This window comes from Pantherophis guttatus, chromosome 3 (genome assembly GCF_059756535.1).
Source record: "Pantherophis guttatus breed Tessera chromosome 3, ASM5975653v1, whole genome shotgun sequence".
Classification (NCBI taxonomy): domain Eukaryota; kingdom Metazoa; phylum Chordata; class Lepidosauria; order Squamata; family Colubridae; genus Pantherophis; species Pantherophis guttatus.
In genome coordinates this window covers 61,044,158-61,063,877 of record NC_142065.1, presented here as the reverse complement: position 1 = coordinate 61,063,877, position 19,720 = coordinate 61,044,158, and the positions used below count along the sequence as shown (strand labels likewise).

The window sequence follows — 19,720 nt, the reverse complement described above, 5'->3', positions numbered from 1 at the left end:
GGGTGAAAAAATGTCAAGATGTCAACCATGACTACCAATTGTAACCCTCTTCCTTTCGGATCCCGTAGACACAAACGTGACATTTTGATTCCTGTCCCAGCCCATGGATGCTCCTGGATTCTGGGATATTGATAGTCTTTCATGGTGATTTTCATGGTAGAAAAAAGGAGAAAAATGGTGCATTGTTCTGAAGTTCTTTGATGGCTATTTCAGAAGCCAGCTATGAGTTGGGACCACTACTTATATCTTTTCTTTTTACAGAGTGCTCTCATCCAATGTAACACGTGGGCTATTTCATAAATATAAATTATTGCTGACCAGGATCAGTTGTTCATGCACTGTTATACTGCTACACACAGCATAGTTACCTGCTATGGTGTAGATAGCTGTCACTATTAGCAAGATCACCGTAGAGAGATAGAGATTCCAACCAAGGGACATTTGAATAAAAAGTGCACCAGAAAAAATATCTGTCTGAAATAAATGGGGGGAGAGAGAGCAAAAGAGAGGGAGGGAGGGAGGGAGAGAAAGAAAGAGAGAGAGATGAGGAAAGAGATGTTAATTGTGCTCAGTTATTATAGCTTGACTCTTGCAAGTAAAGCAGGTGCCAAAACTAGAAAAAGTGTCACCTTTGATACTGGTATATGGATGGCATCTATCGCGGATACAAATGACTCATCGCTGATACAAATAACAGAATAACAGAGTTGGAAGGGACCTTGGAGGTCTTCTAGTCCAACCCCCTGCTCAGGCAGGAAACCATATATCATTTCTGACAAATGGCTGTTCAATCTCTTCTTAAAAAACTTCAGTGTTGGACAACCCATAACTTCCAGAAGCAAGTCATTCCACTGACTGATTGTTCTGACTGTCAGGAAATTTCTCCTTACTTCTAGGTTAATTAGTTTCCATCCATTGCTTCTTGTCCTGCCTTCAGATGCTTTGAAGAATAGGTTGGCCTCTTCTTCCTTGTGGCAGCCCCTTAGATATTGGAACACTGCTGTCATGTCACCCCCGTCCTTCTTTTCATTAAATCTACTTTATTTACTTTACTTTTTTTATCCAATTTATTTTATTTTATTGGCTAGATCTTTAAACTATGTGAGGCAGCAAATCATCTTTAAATTCCCTTTAAGGGATTTGGAAGCAGTGGCAACATGGACATGCTCTATTAGAACAATTATTGTAATTGAGGATAGTGGGATGGCTTATCCAAGCAAACATTCTTGAGTACTAAGTAAACCATATATCCCAAGACTATGATTTTTCTCTTGGATACATACCGATATTTTGGTGAATATATACAAAATAAGGGAGAGTACAGATAAGTAGATTTGAATCCTTTGTCCTCCAAATCTTTTCTTCATATATTCTGGCATGGTAATGACTCCAGAAGAGATGTAAACTGGTACAAAGATCCAACCAAGGACTAACAGTGCCCAGGTGGCCTATCAGGAACAAAAAAGAAAGATACAGCATATGCACACAGAGTATATAATTATTTATTGCTAGAAAATGGCAAGAGAAAAATTGTGAAAACAAATAATATAAATGACAGTAGATAGATGAGAGAAATGCTTCCTTGAATGAATAGCACATCTTCTAGGACATAAAAAACACTGAAGGTAGGTCAAAAGATCTTAATTAAGTGGATGTACAGGGCCTCAGGAAATCTAAAATCAAAATGAATGATCTTGCTCACACTTTTAAAATCACATTTTCACTTGCATTAAATCCTTCTTCCTCCTTTTTTCTGTTGATTTTTAGGTACAACTTCTTCTGAACTTTCATTTCTGTCAGGTTTTCAAAATATAGATAAAGTGATGAGGCTTTAACGTTGGACTTGTCAGCTTATACTATTAGTTTTAGCACCACACAAGCAGGTAACAATGCCTAGAAAACTTTGCTGGTCTTTGAGAATCAGACCTAGTTAATTCTTAAATAGAAGAACCTCAGAAAATCCCAGGACAGGAAGCCAGATTGTGGAAGTTGAAAAATACCCCAGAAGATGACAATGTCTTCCATTTTATCGCTAAGCTCACAACTTTGTTGGGTTTTGGAGATCCCTTTTTTCATTCATTACCATATAAGTTACTGGACTCCAGCCTTGCTTCTTTGCTGTTCTAGTAAGTGTGCCCTTTATTGCATGAGGAAATGTATTATTGGGTGACCTTTAGCACCAAGAGAAATAATTCATCTTAGAGACAGCTGAGCTCCAGTTTTTTTGGCAGCTGAGAAGTTCAGATATCCCTCAGGACTGTGCTATGAGTGAAGTATTGTAACTGCAAGCAATGTTACTCAAAGCATGGAACAATCTTGGCCTTCAAACAATTCTAAGACAAAGTTGGCTTTTAAATTCACTTGGATTACTACAAAGGCAGGGGTCAAGGGTCGCAATCTTGTAGGGACTTCTGTGCTGGAGCAACACAATTTAACCTGAATTTGTGATGAGTTTATGTTCAGTATGTTTTAAAATGCCAGTTTGAGAAGAATTCACTTCTGGCTATTCAGTGGAAAGCTGCCTTTTCTTTAGAACTAGCCCTTTTCTTGAATACTCAGAAAATTCTTTTCACACTGGATTTTCAACCCAGTGGGCTAATTTTTTCCTTGGCTCCCACAGAGATCATATAATTATAATCACATGGAATTGATTAAAATTAAATATCATTTGCTAGGTGCAAAAAATTATTTAGAATATTTAGGAACTCTGCCACAATGAATGAATCAGGCCACATCAATCTGCTAAAAATAATAATCCAAAGATGACATTACTTCTCCTTTCAAGTACATTAATTGTGCTATCATATAGGAAGTGCTGCCCCTTTTGTATAGAATGTGTGCCATAACACAATGGATTATATTGTGCTGCTTCTAAACATTAGCACATACATTTTCTGAAATGGACAGTGAAACTACAGTACATGTAGTCCTCGTTTAATGTTCACTCACACAACAACCATTCAATGTTATAATGGCATTGAACAATGGTACTTATGACAGGTCCTTGCAGTTGCAGCTATTGTTACATTCTCATAGACAAGTGATGACAAGGTACGCACTTGGTAAGTGACTTGCAATTATGACATTGCAACATCTTGCCATCATGCAATTGCCATTTGCCATCTTCACTGTGGGTTTCTAACAAGCAGGCCAATGGGGAAACTGTGTGGTCTCAAATGGTGATCATGTGACCGTGGTATGCTGTGATTGGTCAGAAGTTGCCTAAAAACCAACTTGGAATGCTGGAACTGTAACTTGGTGTGGTCACATGACATTGCATCTTACAACCGTGTCACTTTAGCAACCCAATAATTTGACCAAACCTACACAGGAGTCCCATAGGAGTCCTCCAAAACTACCCATTAGTAAAAAAAAAAAGCAAAGTCATCTCACATTCCACTCAAAGCCCCCAACTGCCAGTCCTCCTGCAGCTCCAGTGCCTGCTAGACCAATAAATAGGCCACTCCCCACATTGCTTGACATCAATGATGCGCCAATCTGAAACATATAATATCCAGGGATTAGCTCAGAGATAGGAAAAATGAGCATGCATGCAGTAGTGAATAAACATAGAGGAAAATATCCAGGACTGTTCATCTGATGGTGGACTTTCTCAGTCTTAAAAAATAAAATCTGAATAACTTTATCCTAAAGTTTTAGGGCAATAATGGAAATAATAATTTTGCTCTTTTGTGTAGAATCTTGCCAATCTACGGAAAATAATTGAAAAATATTGAAAAATAATTCTGTAGTAATTCATTTTAAATCTGGGTTAAAATGAACTAATCAGAGCCAGCTTTGTCTCATTCTTTTTTAAAAGAACTTTATTAAGATTTTAATAAGAAAACTATGAGAAACTAATATTTAGAATACAGAAAAGAAAGAAGTAAAGAAAGAAAAAAAGAAAAAAGCCAAAAGTATAGGGGAAAAATGGTATTATTAAGAAGTAACTTCTGATTTTCTTTTATAGCAGCTATAAGGGTAAATTAACCTTTTATTCTATAGTTACAGCATGACTCATTTTTCTATGATCTATATTTTTTCTAGTCATCAAAACTATATATCATAAATTCATTTTTTTTCTGTTTGATGCAAAAAGTCTATAATGAGTTTTTAGGCTGCATTAATGTCTTTTTTCTGATTAAAGAGATCAGTTTGGTCATCTTAGCAAGTTCCATCAACATCATCAATCAGACCCACTTTGGGTCATATCAAGCCTTTCCATCTTTGGGCTTATAATAATCTCTCTGTAATTATCATGTATATATATAATAAAAAGTTCCATAACTTTCCCCCCCAATCAATCCTCAAGAGAAACACCTCTGGTTTCAATTGTACTGTATGTTAATCTTTAAAATCTTCAGAGTTAGTGTCTATAGCTGAGTCCAAATTATTTTAGCTTTTTTATAAATCCACCAAGTGTGGTAAAATGTCCCTCCTTGTTGCTCATGGATACGTCCAGATAGTTACCATGAACCAAGTTTAATTCAAAGAAGGCATTATCTTTTACTGTTCCTTTTACAAGGAAGACTTAGGTAGAAGCAATAGAGGACAGTTGTTGTAAGAGGACCTAGAAAACCCATGTTCAAATATATCCTTAATCATGGAAGGTCACTAACAGTCATGGTCTTGGTCCAACATATTTCAGAAGATCATAATTAGGGGATAGGGAAACAGGAGAGAGTGCTATGTATCCTACTATGAAATCCTACATCTAACAAACAAATAAATAGGAACATGGAGTCCAGCTGACATGAATTCTGTTTTATTGCTCCCCTTTCCAATTATGTTTTGAAGCATGCTTTTGGTCTATTGTCTTTTTCCCCATAGGATCTATAGGCAAATTGTCAGATTTTTATAGTTTATGTAAAAATCATGTATTTTTTTTTAAATGCAGAAACTAGTTTGGTGATGGATTTTCTTTGTTCCTTTCTTTAATTGCTAAAATGCCCCAAACATTGTGGCATGACATTCCTGCTTTAATCATAGCACTTCCTGGTTTGTTCCAGCACAAGAACCACCTCATCATTTCATTACGTTTTAAAATGCTGGTGAAATCTCTGCCTGCTGCCTATAAGGATTTTAAAGGCAAAGACAAATACCCACTGAACCTGGCTTGTGCATAGCATTTAGTATTGCTATTGATCTGTTGGGCTTGATTTATTCTATCTATTCCCAACAGATCCTACAAAGCAATTCTTATATATAATCCTACAGATTATATATAGTCTGAACCACTGGTCTCCAAACTTTCTGGATTTATCAATGCCATCAGAAAAAAGAAAAAACAGCATGAATTCAAAATGGATGTTTTTTTTTTATTTCTTGATATCTTATATGCACGTACTATATATATTGGTATACCGCATGTACTATGAAGCATTTATATTATAAATGCTTTAAAATATCCCCCCAAATATATATTTTATATATTCAGTTCACTATTAATGCAGCTTAATTTCCTTCTTTTCAAGTATAAACATTAAATGGAAATAGAGCATTCTAACATTTTCTTCCTGCATTCATGGACTATGTATATACATTTAATCAATCAATCAATCAATCAATCAATCAATCAAATAATTGTACACCCCACTTTGGGGACTATTACTCTAGACAGCTGACATCAGAATGGAAATCTGTAATGCCAGTTCAAGCAGCTATCATGGGCATTTGAAAATTGATCAGAGCCTTTCAAATGCTTCCTGGGTAGCACCTCTGGCCAAACAGAGGTGAACTTTCAAGATTTCCATCAATATGGCATTCCAGTCATCAGATTTATGATTCAATTATAAATTTTGGGGGGCATTTGGAGGAGGGGATGGGGACTAAAAATGTCCATATAGTAGGCTTGACTGTATAATAGAAGCCTTATCCCTTTTATTTGTTTGTAGCACACTTTTAAAAGGGATGGATCTTTCAATGACATGGTCATGTCTACCATACTGAATTTCTGGATCTCCTGCTATCTATACGTACTTTAAAACTACTTGGGCTCCATAAATATAGAATGTATAAAGTCTGGTGCCATCAAACATTTAAAAATAATAAAGCATCATTAACTAAGACTGGGAGAAATATGGCACAAATATATTGAGAACAAACAGGCTGAGTGATTATTTGGAAACAGAAACAGAAAATCTATCATTTTACAAAGAGTAAACAGGCAAGCCACATGACTAGCAAGAAAACCAGGGAATATATTTTTGTCACTGAAGATCCGAACAGGAGAAATTGGTCCTGCTGAAGCCATTTGAGAATTTGTCAAATCATGAACCCAGGGTTTCAGTATTACAAAAAACTCAGGTCAGACCAAACCTTATAAGCCAGAGCTGCTCAGAGGGGGGAAGGAACTTGCTCTCAGCTTTTGCAAGATGAGTTCCTTTGCTTTCCTGCCTCCATTTCTGTATATAATGTTGGCCCCATTCACCAAAGTCCCAAGGGACCTATCATGATAGTTAGCTCCATAAACTTCTGGGTGGTCCCATAAGAAGCAGGAACTTCTCAAGTCAAAATATTTGTGGATCTGAAGTGCTACAGTAACTGTTCCATGAAAATAGATCTTTGGGCAAATATTTAATCAGGGTGATTGATACATCAGTGTATGCTTCTGTGAAAGACAAAGCTTCCTTGACAAGTAGTCAAGTGCATAGTTTAAGTAGCAGTACAGAAGGATGTCTCTTAATAGTAGCTATAGTTAAAAATATACATAATGTAGGTGATAAGAACCAGGAAACACCTCGGTATTTACTTTAACTGGTATTTGTAAGTTGCAGTAGCAATAATCAATACAGATAAATGCGTAATACAGCAGATAGGAGATCTAGTTTTTGATAGAAGCATAGTTTTAATTAAATAGAAATAGGATGAGATAATCATGTGCCGAAGTGATAAACTGTGTCACTTAAAGTGAGGGTACTAATTATAAATAATTTGCAATGTTAAAGTTTACAACTTCCCTGTCAGGTTCTTTTAAAGAATATCGAAGGAAAAGTCTGATCCAGTTTCTAATTTGCTCTGTTTATCTCCTACCTGCAAGATGTTTTTCTTATGAAGCCTACAAGTAGTAGATAGAGATCTCTACTCTAGTAGGGAGATCTCTTCCTTGTTTGGATTAATCAGTATAAGGCAGGGGTCAGCAACCTGTGGCTCTGGAGCCGCATGTGGCTCTTTCACCCCTCTGCTGCGGCTCCCTGTCACTCAAAATATGTGTCACAACCACCAATGTGCAACACCCACTGGCACGCGATTTATTGAGCTTTTCAACCCCCGGTAGGCCAACCATGGATAAATCCAAGAAAAGAAAAGTTTCAGAAGAAAACAGAATGTTTAATTCAACTACATATGCTAGTTTTGTGGCCGCTCAAGAAATAGTCAGGCACGGGAAGGGTTTTGTGGCTCCCAGTGTTTTTTTTTTTCTGTGGGAAATGGGTCCAAATGACTCTTTGAGTCTTTAAGATTGCAGACCCCTGGTATAAGGTCTGATTAAAACTTGGATGAGAGATTTTCTAGTGATCAAGTGTGTCTTCTAAAAGTTGTGCACTTTTGCATCATGGCAGGAGAAATCTAAAACATCTACAGAGACCAGTAGATTAGTAGGAAGGCCATTTGCTTTCAGTCATTTCATAATTTCTCCTTGCATCTTGTTTGATGGTTTCCATCCCAGGACTGAAGGACCACTTCCAATACTTACAGTATAAAAAGTGTTTCATTGGAACTGAAACCAGAACTTCCTAATGATTTTAGTCCACCAACCACATGCCTAGCCTGTGATGTTTTAACAACTGGAGGAAAGATTTCCTGAAGATAAATTGTTTCACATCCTACATTCATTACTTCAGTGTTTTAGTATATTAGCAAGGGAAAGCTGCTGCCAGAGAAATGACAAACTTTATTGAAGGCCACTGTGGCATTGCATTTTTACTATACATATAAATTTGTGTGTGTGTGTGTTTATAGAATACAGAATAACAGAGTTGGAAGGGACCTTGGAGGTTTTTTAGTTCAATCCCCTGCTCAAGCAGGAGACCATATACCATTTCAGACAAATGACTGTCCAGTTTGTTCTTAAAAACCTCCAATTATGGAACACCCAAAACTTCCAGAAGTAAGCCTCTGATTAATTGTTCTTGTCAGGAAATTTCTCCTTAGTTCTATGTTGGATTTCTCTTTAATGATGTTCCGCCCATTACTTCTTGTCCTGCCCTCAGGTGCTTTGCAGAATAGGTTGATCCTTTCTTCTCTATGACACTGACAGTCCCTCAAGTATTGGAAGACTGTTATCACATCACCCCAAGTCGTTCTCTTTGTTAGACTAGACATACCCAGTTCCTGCAACTGTTCATCATATGTTTTAGTCTCCAGCTCCCTAATCATTTTCTCTGCACCCTTTCTAGAGTCTCAACATCTTTTTCGCATCATGGTGACCAAAACTGGATGCAGTTTTCCAAGTGTAGTCTTACCAAAGCAGCATAAAATGATACTAACACTTCATGTGAACTTGACACTGTCCCTCTGTTGGTGCTGCCTAGGACTGCGTTGACTTTTTAGCAGCTGCAGCACACTGCTGTCTCATAGTTTTCCACTAGGATTCATAGATCCCTTTTACAGTTACTGATGTTAAGCCACACATCACCTATTCGGTACCTGTGCATTTGGTTCTTCTTGCCTAAGTGCAAAACCTTACTCTTCTCATCACTGAATTGCATTTTGTTGGATAGTGTTCAAGTCTGTTAACTCCTTCAAACCGGTCTTCTAAAGTGTTGGCTATTCCCTTCTGCTTGATGTCATCTGCAAATTTGATGAATTCCACTTCTATCCCTTCATCTAAAATTGTTTATGAAGATATTGAGGACCACTGGGCCTAAGGCAGAACCTTGGGAGACCCCACTGAATACTTCCCTCCATGTAGATGTAGTTCCATTGAGGTCTATATGTTGCGTATATTTGGTCAGCTAGTTATGAATCCATGTCCTGATGGCGCGGTCTATCCCACATTTTTCTATCTCACCAAGAAGTAGATTGTGGTCTACTTTGTCAAATACCTTACTGAAGTCCAAGTATACCATGTACATAGCATTTCACTAGTCCACTAATTTAGTCACTTTGTCAAAGAATGCAATAAGATTTTTCTAGCATGATTTGTTTTTTGTTTTTTGTTTTTTTTGACAAACCCATATTGACCTCTAGTAATAATTTTACTGGTTTCTAGATGTTCACAGAGCTGTTGCTTAATTATCTTTTCCAGGATCTTCCCAGGTATTGATGTCAGACTGATTGGTCTGTTGTTTTCTGGATCCATTTACCTCCCCTCCCTTTTTTGAAGAGAGGAACTAGATCAGCTCTCTTGCAGTCCTTTGATAATTGTCCAGTGCTCCAGGATCTTTGAAATATAAGGTTCAGTGGTTCTGAGATGATGACTTCCAGCTCCTGTTTAATCCTGCCACAATAAGGATCTGTGTCTTTGGGAAGAGAGGCTCCCTATTCCCTTAAGATACGAATGCACATTGTACAGTCAGGCTCTTTACATCCCAGCTGAGATGTTGTCAGTGCTAGCTTCAGGGAAAGGTTTCTAGTCTTATCCAGTATTAATATTTTAACTATCCCAAAGGTGAGAAACAGGTCAAATTCTATTAGCCTTTGCTTAGGGCTCCAACATGCAAAGGGAAAAACATGACTCTCACAAAAGAAAAGGGGTGGGTGGATGAGAAATCACAGAGAGACCATAAGAGGTTTGGAAGGAGAATGCTAAATGCTAATTTTTTATTATATGTATGTATGCATGCATGCATGTGATGTATGTGTCCATCCATAGGCATGCAAGCATACATAGGCATTCTAAGTTACTTGAAGTTGCTTGGTATGATTGAGGTTGTTTAAAAATGTTTAAAAATGAAAATTCAGATATTTTGGACAAACGGATTGTATGCTTACAATGAATCTTGTAAAGGTCATCTGCCCAGTTCTTTGTTCAAACAAAAAGAAATATTGCTGTGAGATTAGATGACTAAATTTGCTTCTTAGAGGTATAGCATCTGTTGTGGTCCGCCAGCAGCCTGCGGAGCTGGCATGGAGTTGGACAGTGAGGAGGCTGGGGAGGAACATGGGCCAGTCCTGGAGTCTGAGGAAGGCCCAGACGAGGGCTCTGTGTCAGAGGCAGAGATGGGGCCAGGGCCATCTGGGAGTGATGTGTGGACTCCGGAGCCTCCAGAGTCGGACAGCAGAAAGGTGCGTGCACGCGCAGAGCTGTCAGAAGGTACAAACAGTTAAAACAAATGGGATGACTTGGGAGTAAGGCCAGGAGATGACTGGCCCCTCCCATAAGACTTAAAAGACGAGCAAAAGCACATGGGAACTTTGCAGGAAAGCAACATTGTTAATTCTGTTCTCAGTCGGCATCTCTGTTTGATTCTGGAATCTGTGTGGCTTTGCCAAGTAGGTCTCTGGCAGAGTGTCAAGGGAGATAAATGTTGGTGATTATCCCAAAGGACTTCTCCTGAAGGACTTTTTGCAACCAATTGGGACTCAGCTGTGAATGGACATAATTCACAGCTGTTGCAATAAAAGAGGTTTTTGGGACTACTCGTGCACAACAGCATCTCATCAATCTTTCATAATGGATAGTTGGGTTTTTTTTCCTTTTTAAGAATTAAAAACATAAAGTAACACTTGGTCTTCTTTAGGGTAGAACTCAATTAGTTGGGAGTGGGTCAAAAATCAACATGGAGTCTTCTTAAAAACAAAGCAACATACCTCTTTTGGGACTCTATTCTCATGAAATTTGCCTTTTCTCTCAAGAAATTTAACCTACTAAGGAAGTTGTTGGGCACAACTGGCTTCTTGTCAGCCTTTTAAATTTCCTACAATATTACTGTAGGTAAACAATAGGTTAAATATCACTGGGGCACAAAGCACATCAAACCTTTATATATGTTTGTATTTGTGTGTCTATTAAAGGTATGGGGAAAACATTGTCTATAGAATTTACAGTTCATATAACCCAAAGTTGAAGTTCAAGGTCATATTCAGCTTGCAGTTAAACTCTCAAAAGATCTACAGCATTGTATTTTTGAGGGAGGGTGAAAAAGATATTCATCCCACTGACACTTATTTCTCTGGGCCTTTAAATTACTGTTATATTACCTTTTTGCTCCAAAGAAAATGTGTCCTTCAAAAGGTTTATGCCTTTCCAGTGAATCATTTTGGAGATTTAAATCCAAGTGGTTTAGCACAGAAAGCTACAATCTTTACAAAGTTGCTCAATAAATGAAGAAGTTATTAGATAGTGAGAGGGAAAAACTATTTTTGCCACCGTTTCAGCTAAGAGAATAGTAGCTCTTCTGAACCTGAGGGATTTTTATTTTTATTTTTTTAAAAAAATCTTGAAATACTCCATTATTCTCTTGTGGCTATACTAAGTTTCCCTTTATCCCCCATTCTCTTTTCAAAGCCTTGGTGATCATATTTTAGGAGCCAATAATATTTTATAAATCCCAAGTGGCATTGTACATTCGTTTGTGTACAAATATGAAGTTTAGCTATTTAAATCCTCAGTTGGCTGCCAGCAATATAATGCTGCTTGAGATAAAGTTTTTCATTGCTTTCCTTGGTCTTATTGCATTTTAAATAGGCTACCTGAGTGACAATATAGTTTACCCCCCCCCAGTGCTTACCATACTAATTATTTGGCCACCAGAAGTATCTACAGAGTGTTATAAAAGGTCAAGATGGTAGCAACAACTGTGTGATTGAAGACTTAAATGTCTTGCACTTTATGCAACCCACATAAACACCAGTGGTCATTCCAGACTGCAACAAGGCTATGATTTGCAGAGTTGAATGTCTCTTACACTTGCATATTTACTATAGCTGCTAATATCTACCCTGTTTCCCTGAAAATAAGACATCCCCTGATAATAAGCCCAATCAGGTTTTTGAGCACATGCACTAAAATAAGCCCTCCCTGAAAATATTTAAATGCAGAGATGGAAATCAGGTAAGATGGCAAGAGGAGCCTCATCTTGCTCCACATGCCCCAAAATAATAAGACCTCCCTGAAAATTTATTTATTTATTAGTCGTATTTCTATGCCGCTTGGCCTTTCTAGGCCAAGCGCTTATTTTGGGGTTCAAAAATATAAGACAGGGTCTTATTTTCGGGGAAACACGGTAAGTCTACTCTCTTTTTTACTTCTTTTTTTGAATTAGTGTAACATGGGGTTCCCCACCGAATAGTGCAATGGCCTACAGGCAGTGGTGTGATTCAGCCAGTTCGCACCACTTTGGGTTGTTAACTTTCTGAGCAGTTTGGTGAACTGGTTGTTGGAAGAAATCATTAGGGCAGAGAACTGGTTGTTAAATTATTTGAATCCCACCACTGCCTACAGGTGAAGATGCTTGCTTCCCACTCAAAAGGTTGAGAGTTCAATCCTAGACAAATGTCTCTCTATCAGGGCGCAAAGAGAAAACATCTGCTGCAAACTCCACGTAGGCATCAGGCAAGACATCCAGCCAGCAAACACTCAGCTCCATTCAGTTGCCATGGCTCCACCCCGATTAAAGGCATTAAAGAGTCATAAAAAGAAAAAGCATTCTCCAAAGTGGTCAATATTGATACCCAAGGGTCAATAGAATCATCCAAGGGGTCAAAAAGGTCTGGTGGGATCAAAAGAGGGTCAAATTAGTGCTGGAGGATCAAGTGGTTGACAAATGATGTAAGATTAAATGGGGTGAATTAATTTGGGCGGGGGTCTCTATAGAGTTCCATTCCAGTCCCTAGTCTTAAAGGGGAGGTGGCTAGCAGCAAGATAGTACCCTCCAGGGTTGGATAGTCAGCCACTACCACAGCAGCCTTGAGTTGTCTCTGTGTATTGTTGCTGGCCTTGAAGCAGTCATTAAGTGGGAAATCACTGTGACTGTACTTTGCTTTACTCCACTCCACTCCCCACTCTTTTGAAATATTTACCCCAGCTCTGGGATAATTAGCAAGAAGGCAAGTAACATTCGTATTTACATTCATTGGAAAAGAAAGGACAAGAAGAGAGTAAGTAGGCACACAATGGGGAATACACTTGACTGTTTGCATAGTGTTTTCAGGGCTGCCAGAGACATCATATTCCTTTCAATGTGTATTGCAATGACCTCATGGTCACATGATCATGATTGCCAATGCTCTCTGCCAACTTCCCACAAGCAATGCAGAAGTCAGCTGGAAATCAAAAGTTGCTCCTGCTCCACTGCTGTTTTGCCTACCTGTGGGTCATTCTGTTTACCTATTTACATAAGTAAATATTGACTTATTAAATTTTGCTTGCTACTACAATTATTTAAGATATATACTCTTCTTAGATGATAGTATTGGGGGGAAAATACGATCAGCCTAAAATTTAATGTTTTTTCTGGTTACATCAGATTCCACTACCTTTCTCTCAAAGGATGACCCAAGACGTCACAGGGTTATCTAGTTTATTCTAAAGACAGAATTTGAATTTTGAAATAAGCTAGTCTATGAACCTGATTCAGTTTGATGCAGAAAGTTGTCCTGTTTTGGTTTAGTTCTGTTTTGTTACTATTTAGAAGTATAAAAACTAAAAGTATATTGATGTAGGAAGACGGCTTTTTATTGTATCTCATCTCTTGCACTTAGAGCTAAAGCTGTCAAAGAGTCATTTAATGGGGAGATAGGTGGCATATAAATTAGAATGGGATGGGATGGGATGGGAGGGAAGGGAAGGGAAGGGAAGGGAATAGAATAGAATCCAGGTTGCAAAAATCCAAATGACCATGAGGTTAGTATAGCATTAGTTTTCTGTGCCTCTCAGCTGCCACATGGTGGGCATCTAACTAGAATCCCAGTTTTGATAGTTTCAAGAATATGTAGAACTAATAAAGTATTTGTACTCACAGGCCACCATGTCATGGATCTTCCAGCCAAAAAATAGCCTCCAACTGTTCCTCGACTGGCCCGAAGAGAAGACTAAAAGAAAAAAGAAAAGAAATGCTGAAATAAGGAAAATACTGGCTTGGATTTTAAGAAAATGGAATGATACGACATTCACCGAAAAAGGAGGGAACTACAATTGCTTTTATAAAAGACTTGAACTCCTTTGTGGACTTTTTGCTAAAAATGGATTAAAAAATGAACTGATGATTTTAGAATTTATTTATTAAAAATGTTAGATTAAGAAAAGAAGGTGACAGCCTTACCAGGTAGATCAAACAGGAAACATGGCCAGATAAGCTAATTTCACTTTATTGTAAAGCTACATTAACAGGATCTTGCAAATCTAAAAAGACCATTTTCCCATGGTCACCTTTTCAGCCTGAGGGTCCATCTGAGTCTCTTGCTCTGCCCAATATGCAGCTGTGGGCTCTGCTTCCTCTTATCTGATTGTTCCCTAGACAGCATCTCTTTGCCTGGTTTTCCAAGGTATTCCCACATACCATTACAGAAGGGAACTATAATATATAATTTGGGTAGGTGAATATGATAATCATGCTTATAACTGCTGCTAAGAAGATTGGAACTCATTTCTTTAGATATTTTTATTTTGTCTTTTATTTTCTTATCCTTTTTTTGCATTCTTTTTATCTTCTTTTTCCAACTTTTCCTTTATGTTTCTGGATTTTTTAAACCTATGTAAAATCTTCTTATAATAAAATTACTTCTAAAAAAGGAAGAAGCATTTAAATAAGAGATTTATTCCATCCCTTCTCCTTTCAGACCTCTAAAAGTGTCTAAGTTGTGGGTCTAGACCAATGTGGTTGGCACTGGGGCTACATTTACACATAAGTGGGCCAGGTTTCAAACACCAATGGATGGGAGTGAATCAAAAATATCAAGATGGTGTATGAAATTATGGGATAAAAGCCCCAACTGCTTTTTTTTATGTCTAACCACAACTGCATAGCTCTTTTGATCTAAGGTGATGTTCCATATGAGTCACAATTGAGATTTTCTCTTTATCCTCCTTGGAGTTGGAATTTTTACTTTTTAAAACCCCTGTTGACTTTGCTTTGGTACTAAAGACAAAAGGGATCTGAAGATCAAAAAAAATGGGATGCAGGATGGTGTCATATGCAGCTTGGAGGCTTCCCCATCCTTTCCCAAAGAGGGAAGAGGTTCCTTTCCCAAAGAGGACAGCATAAGGAGAAAGAAAGGTAGGAAAATATACCTTGATGAAGTTTTCTACAAGGAAGAAGTGCAGAGAAATGTAAGGAACAGAATCACATGTTTGTTTTACTTGCTCCACCTTTTTTCTTAAACCTTGATCTATTGATTTATTTATGAGTCTTTTATATCACCTCAACTGTATGCAACACATAGCAGGCATGCTTCAATACCTATTCCCTACTGGGGACCCTGGCATTCAAGGTTTTATGCCAGAACACAGTGAACTTGAGAGCGATACTGTCTTCAAGACTGGCACACAATACATTCATCATATAAGGAATGAATACATTCACTGCTATAAGTTAGTGTAGATGGATTGTGATAGATCACTTCGAGGTTTGTATATGAAATGCAATATTTCAGAGAGGAGGTTTGGATTTATCAGATGTTGGGTATGAAAGAGACGGACATGGCTGCTGATCAGGGGTGGGTTGCCCCCGGTTCAGACTGGTTCTATAGAACCGGTAGTAAAACTGGCGGGAGGCTCCACCCACTGACTCCGACGTCATCAGGAAACTTCTGTGCATGTGCTGAAGCGTGCGTGGGCAGCCCCATTGTGAACCAGTAGTAAAGGTAAGTAGAAGCCACCCCTGCTGCTGATACTCTCTGAAAGCAGAAAGTTGGGGTGATGGATTCAGAAAAGGGCAAGGAGGACAGTCTTTCAATGATCGAATATCTCCTTTGCATGCAGAAGCCCTCAGGTTCAATTGCCCAGCATTTCCAGATAAGGGTTGATAACCCCTGCCCAAAAGCTTTGGGAACTATTGCTGGTCATTTGTCAGCAATAGGCTAAATGAATTAATGAGCTGATTTGGTGTAAGGCAACTTCTACCGGTCAGCAACTCTTCTGAAACATATTGTTACTACTGCGATTGCTTCTATAAGCAATGTTGTAGAGCAACAGTGAAAATAAAGAATGCTGTGGAGAATATTCCGCTATCTTCTGTATCTGTGGTATATCAGGAGGAAGGTGTATAAATTCACCTGTGAAACTAAACTGTTGTCTGTGCGATAAATAACATAAATAAGAAGTCTCCCTTTTGCAAAGAGAATGATTTATTTCCAAGCTAGGGTTTGTGTTAGGAAGGGAAAGGCATCAACCTTAATGCAGCTATCAGGCAAAACAAAAAAACAAAAACAAAAAAAATCCCATCAGGAACAAGAAGCCTGTGTCTTTCCATAGGGCCACTCAGAGGTGGTATTCAGTCGGTTCAGACCGGTTCATCCAAACCGGTAGCGGAAATTGCCGGTGGGACCGCCCACCCACCCTGGCTCTATACCATCCTAGTTAGGCAAGTTTTTGAGGCCAGGCGCATGCGCAGAAATGGCACCTGTGAGCAAAGCTAGCTACGCTCACATTTGCGAACCGGTAGGGAAAGTAAATAAATACCACCCCTGGGGCCATTGTATGGTCTACCTAAAGGACACAGACAGACAGACAGACAGACAGACAGAGGTTCCCTAATTGCCAAAATGGCCATTTAGGGGACTTACCCATATTCCTACAGCTAGGACAAAGATGAAATAAATGACAACGACAACGATGTCAGGAACTCCAAAGGCAAAACTTTTTTCTTCAGGCTTGTCATCGAGTGGCTCATCTGGGGCTGATGTCTGGCTCATGATTGTCGAAAAGTGTTGGCTGTTGCCTCTACAGTTCAGACTGGACTTTGGCACGTTTTTCTTTATTACTTTCCCTTAATAAATATTAACAGATTTGAGAAAGCAAAAGTGTTAATGAAACAAGGAGGAAATCTATCCAAATATACCAGTTCTGGGCACTTGATAGCCTTCAGCTTTACTGAGCCCTTGATACAGATCTGGATTATGTTTCTGGTACTTCTGTAATGTGTGAATTAATTGCATAACTTTGTTTTAATAACTAGGAAAATTGCCCACAACTCTATCTTGCCTTATGTGATAATGTGCTGGCATTTCTAATATGTTGCAACAGTTGTACAACTTAAGTTTCTAAAGCAACTCTGGAGAACTTAAAATTTGGAAGTGTTTAATAACGTATCCTTTCTTTTATGTACATTGAGAGCACATGCACCTAGACAAATTTCTTGTGTGTCCAATCACACTTGGCCAATACAAAATTCTATTCTATTCTATAATGAGGGGCCCAACCATGGAAGTAGAGCCATTCACAGCATGGTTCAATATTTGAAATAACCAAATAAATCAACCTGCTGCATTCAAGGAAATTAAACCAAAAAGTGATTTTCCCATTTTGGGTTTCCCTCCAGGCATTCCTTTTTACAGGATTAAGATTAGCCCACTAAAAAAATACGAAGAAAAATTGCACAGTTTGTACTGGAAAGGAAGATAGATAGCATGCTGACAAATGAATTATTCTCAAATTCTGGAGAAAAAAATCCCCTGCCTGCCATTCAAGTTGATAACTATGAAAGGGATTGTGAAGATCCTTTAAAAGAGGTGTTTTGTCACACATAGTAGTATGGTGATGTGCAAGTAGTCAGACCCAAAATGGAAAGGAGACTTTGGAGGGGAAAGGTGATCAATGCATCTTTGGGAACCACCTTAAGCTTGTTTCTGGGTTCATACAGCAGCTGAACCAACATCTCCCCCAAAACACTGCTTTGGATACAAATAGGTGCAAATTCCTACAGTGGTGCAAATGAAGCATTTCTCTTCAAATCATTAAAACAATTCCATCCCCCCCCCTTCCCGACTTCTGCAATTATTTTGGCAGCTGTTCCCAGCTGATCCCAAACATTTGTTCAGGCATGGTCATTTTGCTTTGCATTAGTCCCAGCCTTCCTGAACTCACAAAGTTACATTGTCTTACTGTACTCAGTGAGATTTAATTTGTAGTGAGTAAATATTAGAGGAGTAAATTATAATGTATCCATCCTAATAAAACAGTTTCAAGAATCGTTTTAGCAACGGTGCAACAGAAAGCAGTATGCATTAACACAGCACCATCTTGTGGGTATAAAGCAGACAAAAGAAAGTTTCATATACAGCCAGAATTACTTTGCTCTGGTCAGTAAAACGTTTGTGTTTTTCTCTTGTGTTCCTGTGTCTAGAATTGATGGCTATCGGAGATGTGTTGGGGATTATTTGCATTTAATCTTCCACGATGTGCCCAATAATAGAAGCACATTACCAGCTGTGAGAAAAACTGGCAGTTAGGGAAAAGACAATCTACAAATTGAGCAAAAATAAATGTCAGTAAGCTGAAAATGTCCTCATCCTGACAGCCTACCTAGCATCAAACTGGCTTATACTTGTCATTATTCAACTATCCACTTTTTTTAGTACAAGAAAATTGATCAAATGTTTAATCTCTCTCTCTCTCCCATTCCCTCCCTCTCTCCCCCCTCTCTCTCCCTCTCTCTCTCATCTATCTATCTATCTATCTATCTATCTATCTATCTATCTATCTATCATCTGCCAGATTTTTAATGAAATGTTTTAATGTTGCTTTTAGCCATGTTATCACTTTCACTATATAAAATACATCAAAATGTAAAACAGCATGTTTTACTGCAGAATTTATCTGAAGTTCTGAAGTCAGACACGAAAGTATATTCTGTTCCCTGTTCTATTTGTCATTTGCCTCTTCTGGAGTTTTTTTCAAAAACCCTCTTGGTATCTGAATCACAAACAAACATTCTGCAGTGTGGTCAAAAAAAGTCAACTTGGCAGCTACCACAGTATGATTAAAACAACACATATAAAAACAGGTGGAGCTTTGATTGCACTGTCACAATTGCCATCTCCGTGTTTGTTATTTAATTGTATCCTGAAGACACTCCTGGATTTAATTTAATTCTAGAAATGTCAGAAACCACAGAAAAGTCTGAAGCACTACTCTTTCTTTTGTGGTGTTCTTGTTCTGCCCTTCCAAATACAAGTGTCATTAGAGATATAGAAGATTACCAGAGACTCATCTAACTCACCTTCCCCCTCTTTGTATGTAGAAATGACCCTTTCTACAAAGAATGCTATCAAGTAAAGAATAATATAATCCTGCAAATTTTTGCAACCGATCCTACAAGTTTGTGACAATGATGAAAACATAAATATCATTCTTAAGCATAACAGAAGCATAGGAATGCTATGCTCTTTTTAATAAGCAATTAAAGAACCCAAACTTTCATCCTGACACTTACTTCACCACCACCACCACCATCATGATCAGCTGTTCCTGAGTAGCACAATACCTTGAACTCTTTTCCTTCCTTTGCTTGGCTTTTTTCTTCTCAGTATTATGCCTGACTTGCATCATCTCAGTTTTGGTTCATGTCAAAGTGAAAGGAAGCAATAAACTGGCCCGGGAATCCACCTTTACATTCAAGGTTATGTGCACTCCTTCCTGGTACACCCTCCTTCTCTCAGCTGAGTTTCACAACTTGATACTTGGCTGAATGACATTTGCTTTGCCTTGCTTATTTATCACACAGTGCCAACTTCTGTCAAAACCACCCACCCAGAAAAACTGGCCATTGATCATTTCAGCCAGTGTGCTCCACCTAAGACTTTCATCTTTGTCTGGTTGCATTTTATTTCAAAATAGACA

General features: G+C 38.3%; 1 protein-coding gene across 2 annotated transcripts in view; it reads right to left on the bottom strand.

The window, feature by feature from the left end:
• SLC5A9 (solute carrier family 5 member 9) overlaps positions 1-19,462 on the bottom strand; it is a 36,423-nt gene extending 16,961 nt beyond the window's left edge. Inside the window, exons 1-6 of one of the 2 annotated variants that reach the window (XM_034415038.2) lie at positions 19,365-19,462; positions 16,666-16,868; positions 13,903-13,974; positions 3,394-3,498; positions 1,284-1,448; positions 369-474 (exon numbers count right to left, since the gene is read on the bottom strand). In XM_034415038.2, the coding sequence (XP_034270929.1) occupies positions 369-474; positions 1,284-1,448; positions 3,394-3,498; positions 13,903-13,974; positions 16,666-16,794 (577 nt within the window). In that variant the 5' untranslated portion in view covers positions 16,795-16,868; positions 19,365-19,462. Of the gene's footprint in view, positions 1-368; positions 475-1,283; positions 1,449-3,393; positions 3,499-13,902; positions 13,975-16,665; positions 16,869-19,313 lie in introns of both variants that reach the window. The other variant, XM_034415039.3, reaches the window with a different exon arrangement.
• Positions 19,463-19,720: the final 258 nt, after the last annotated feature.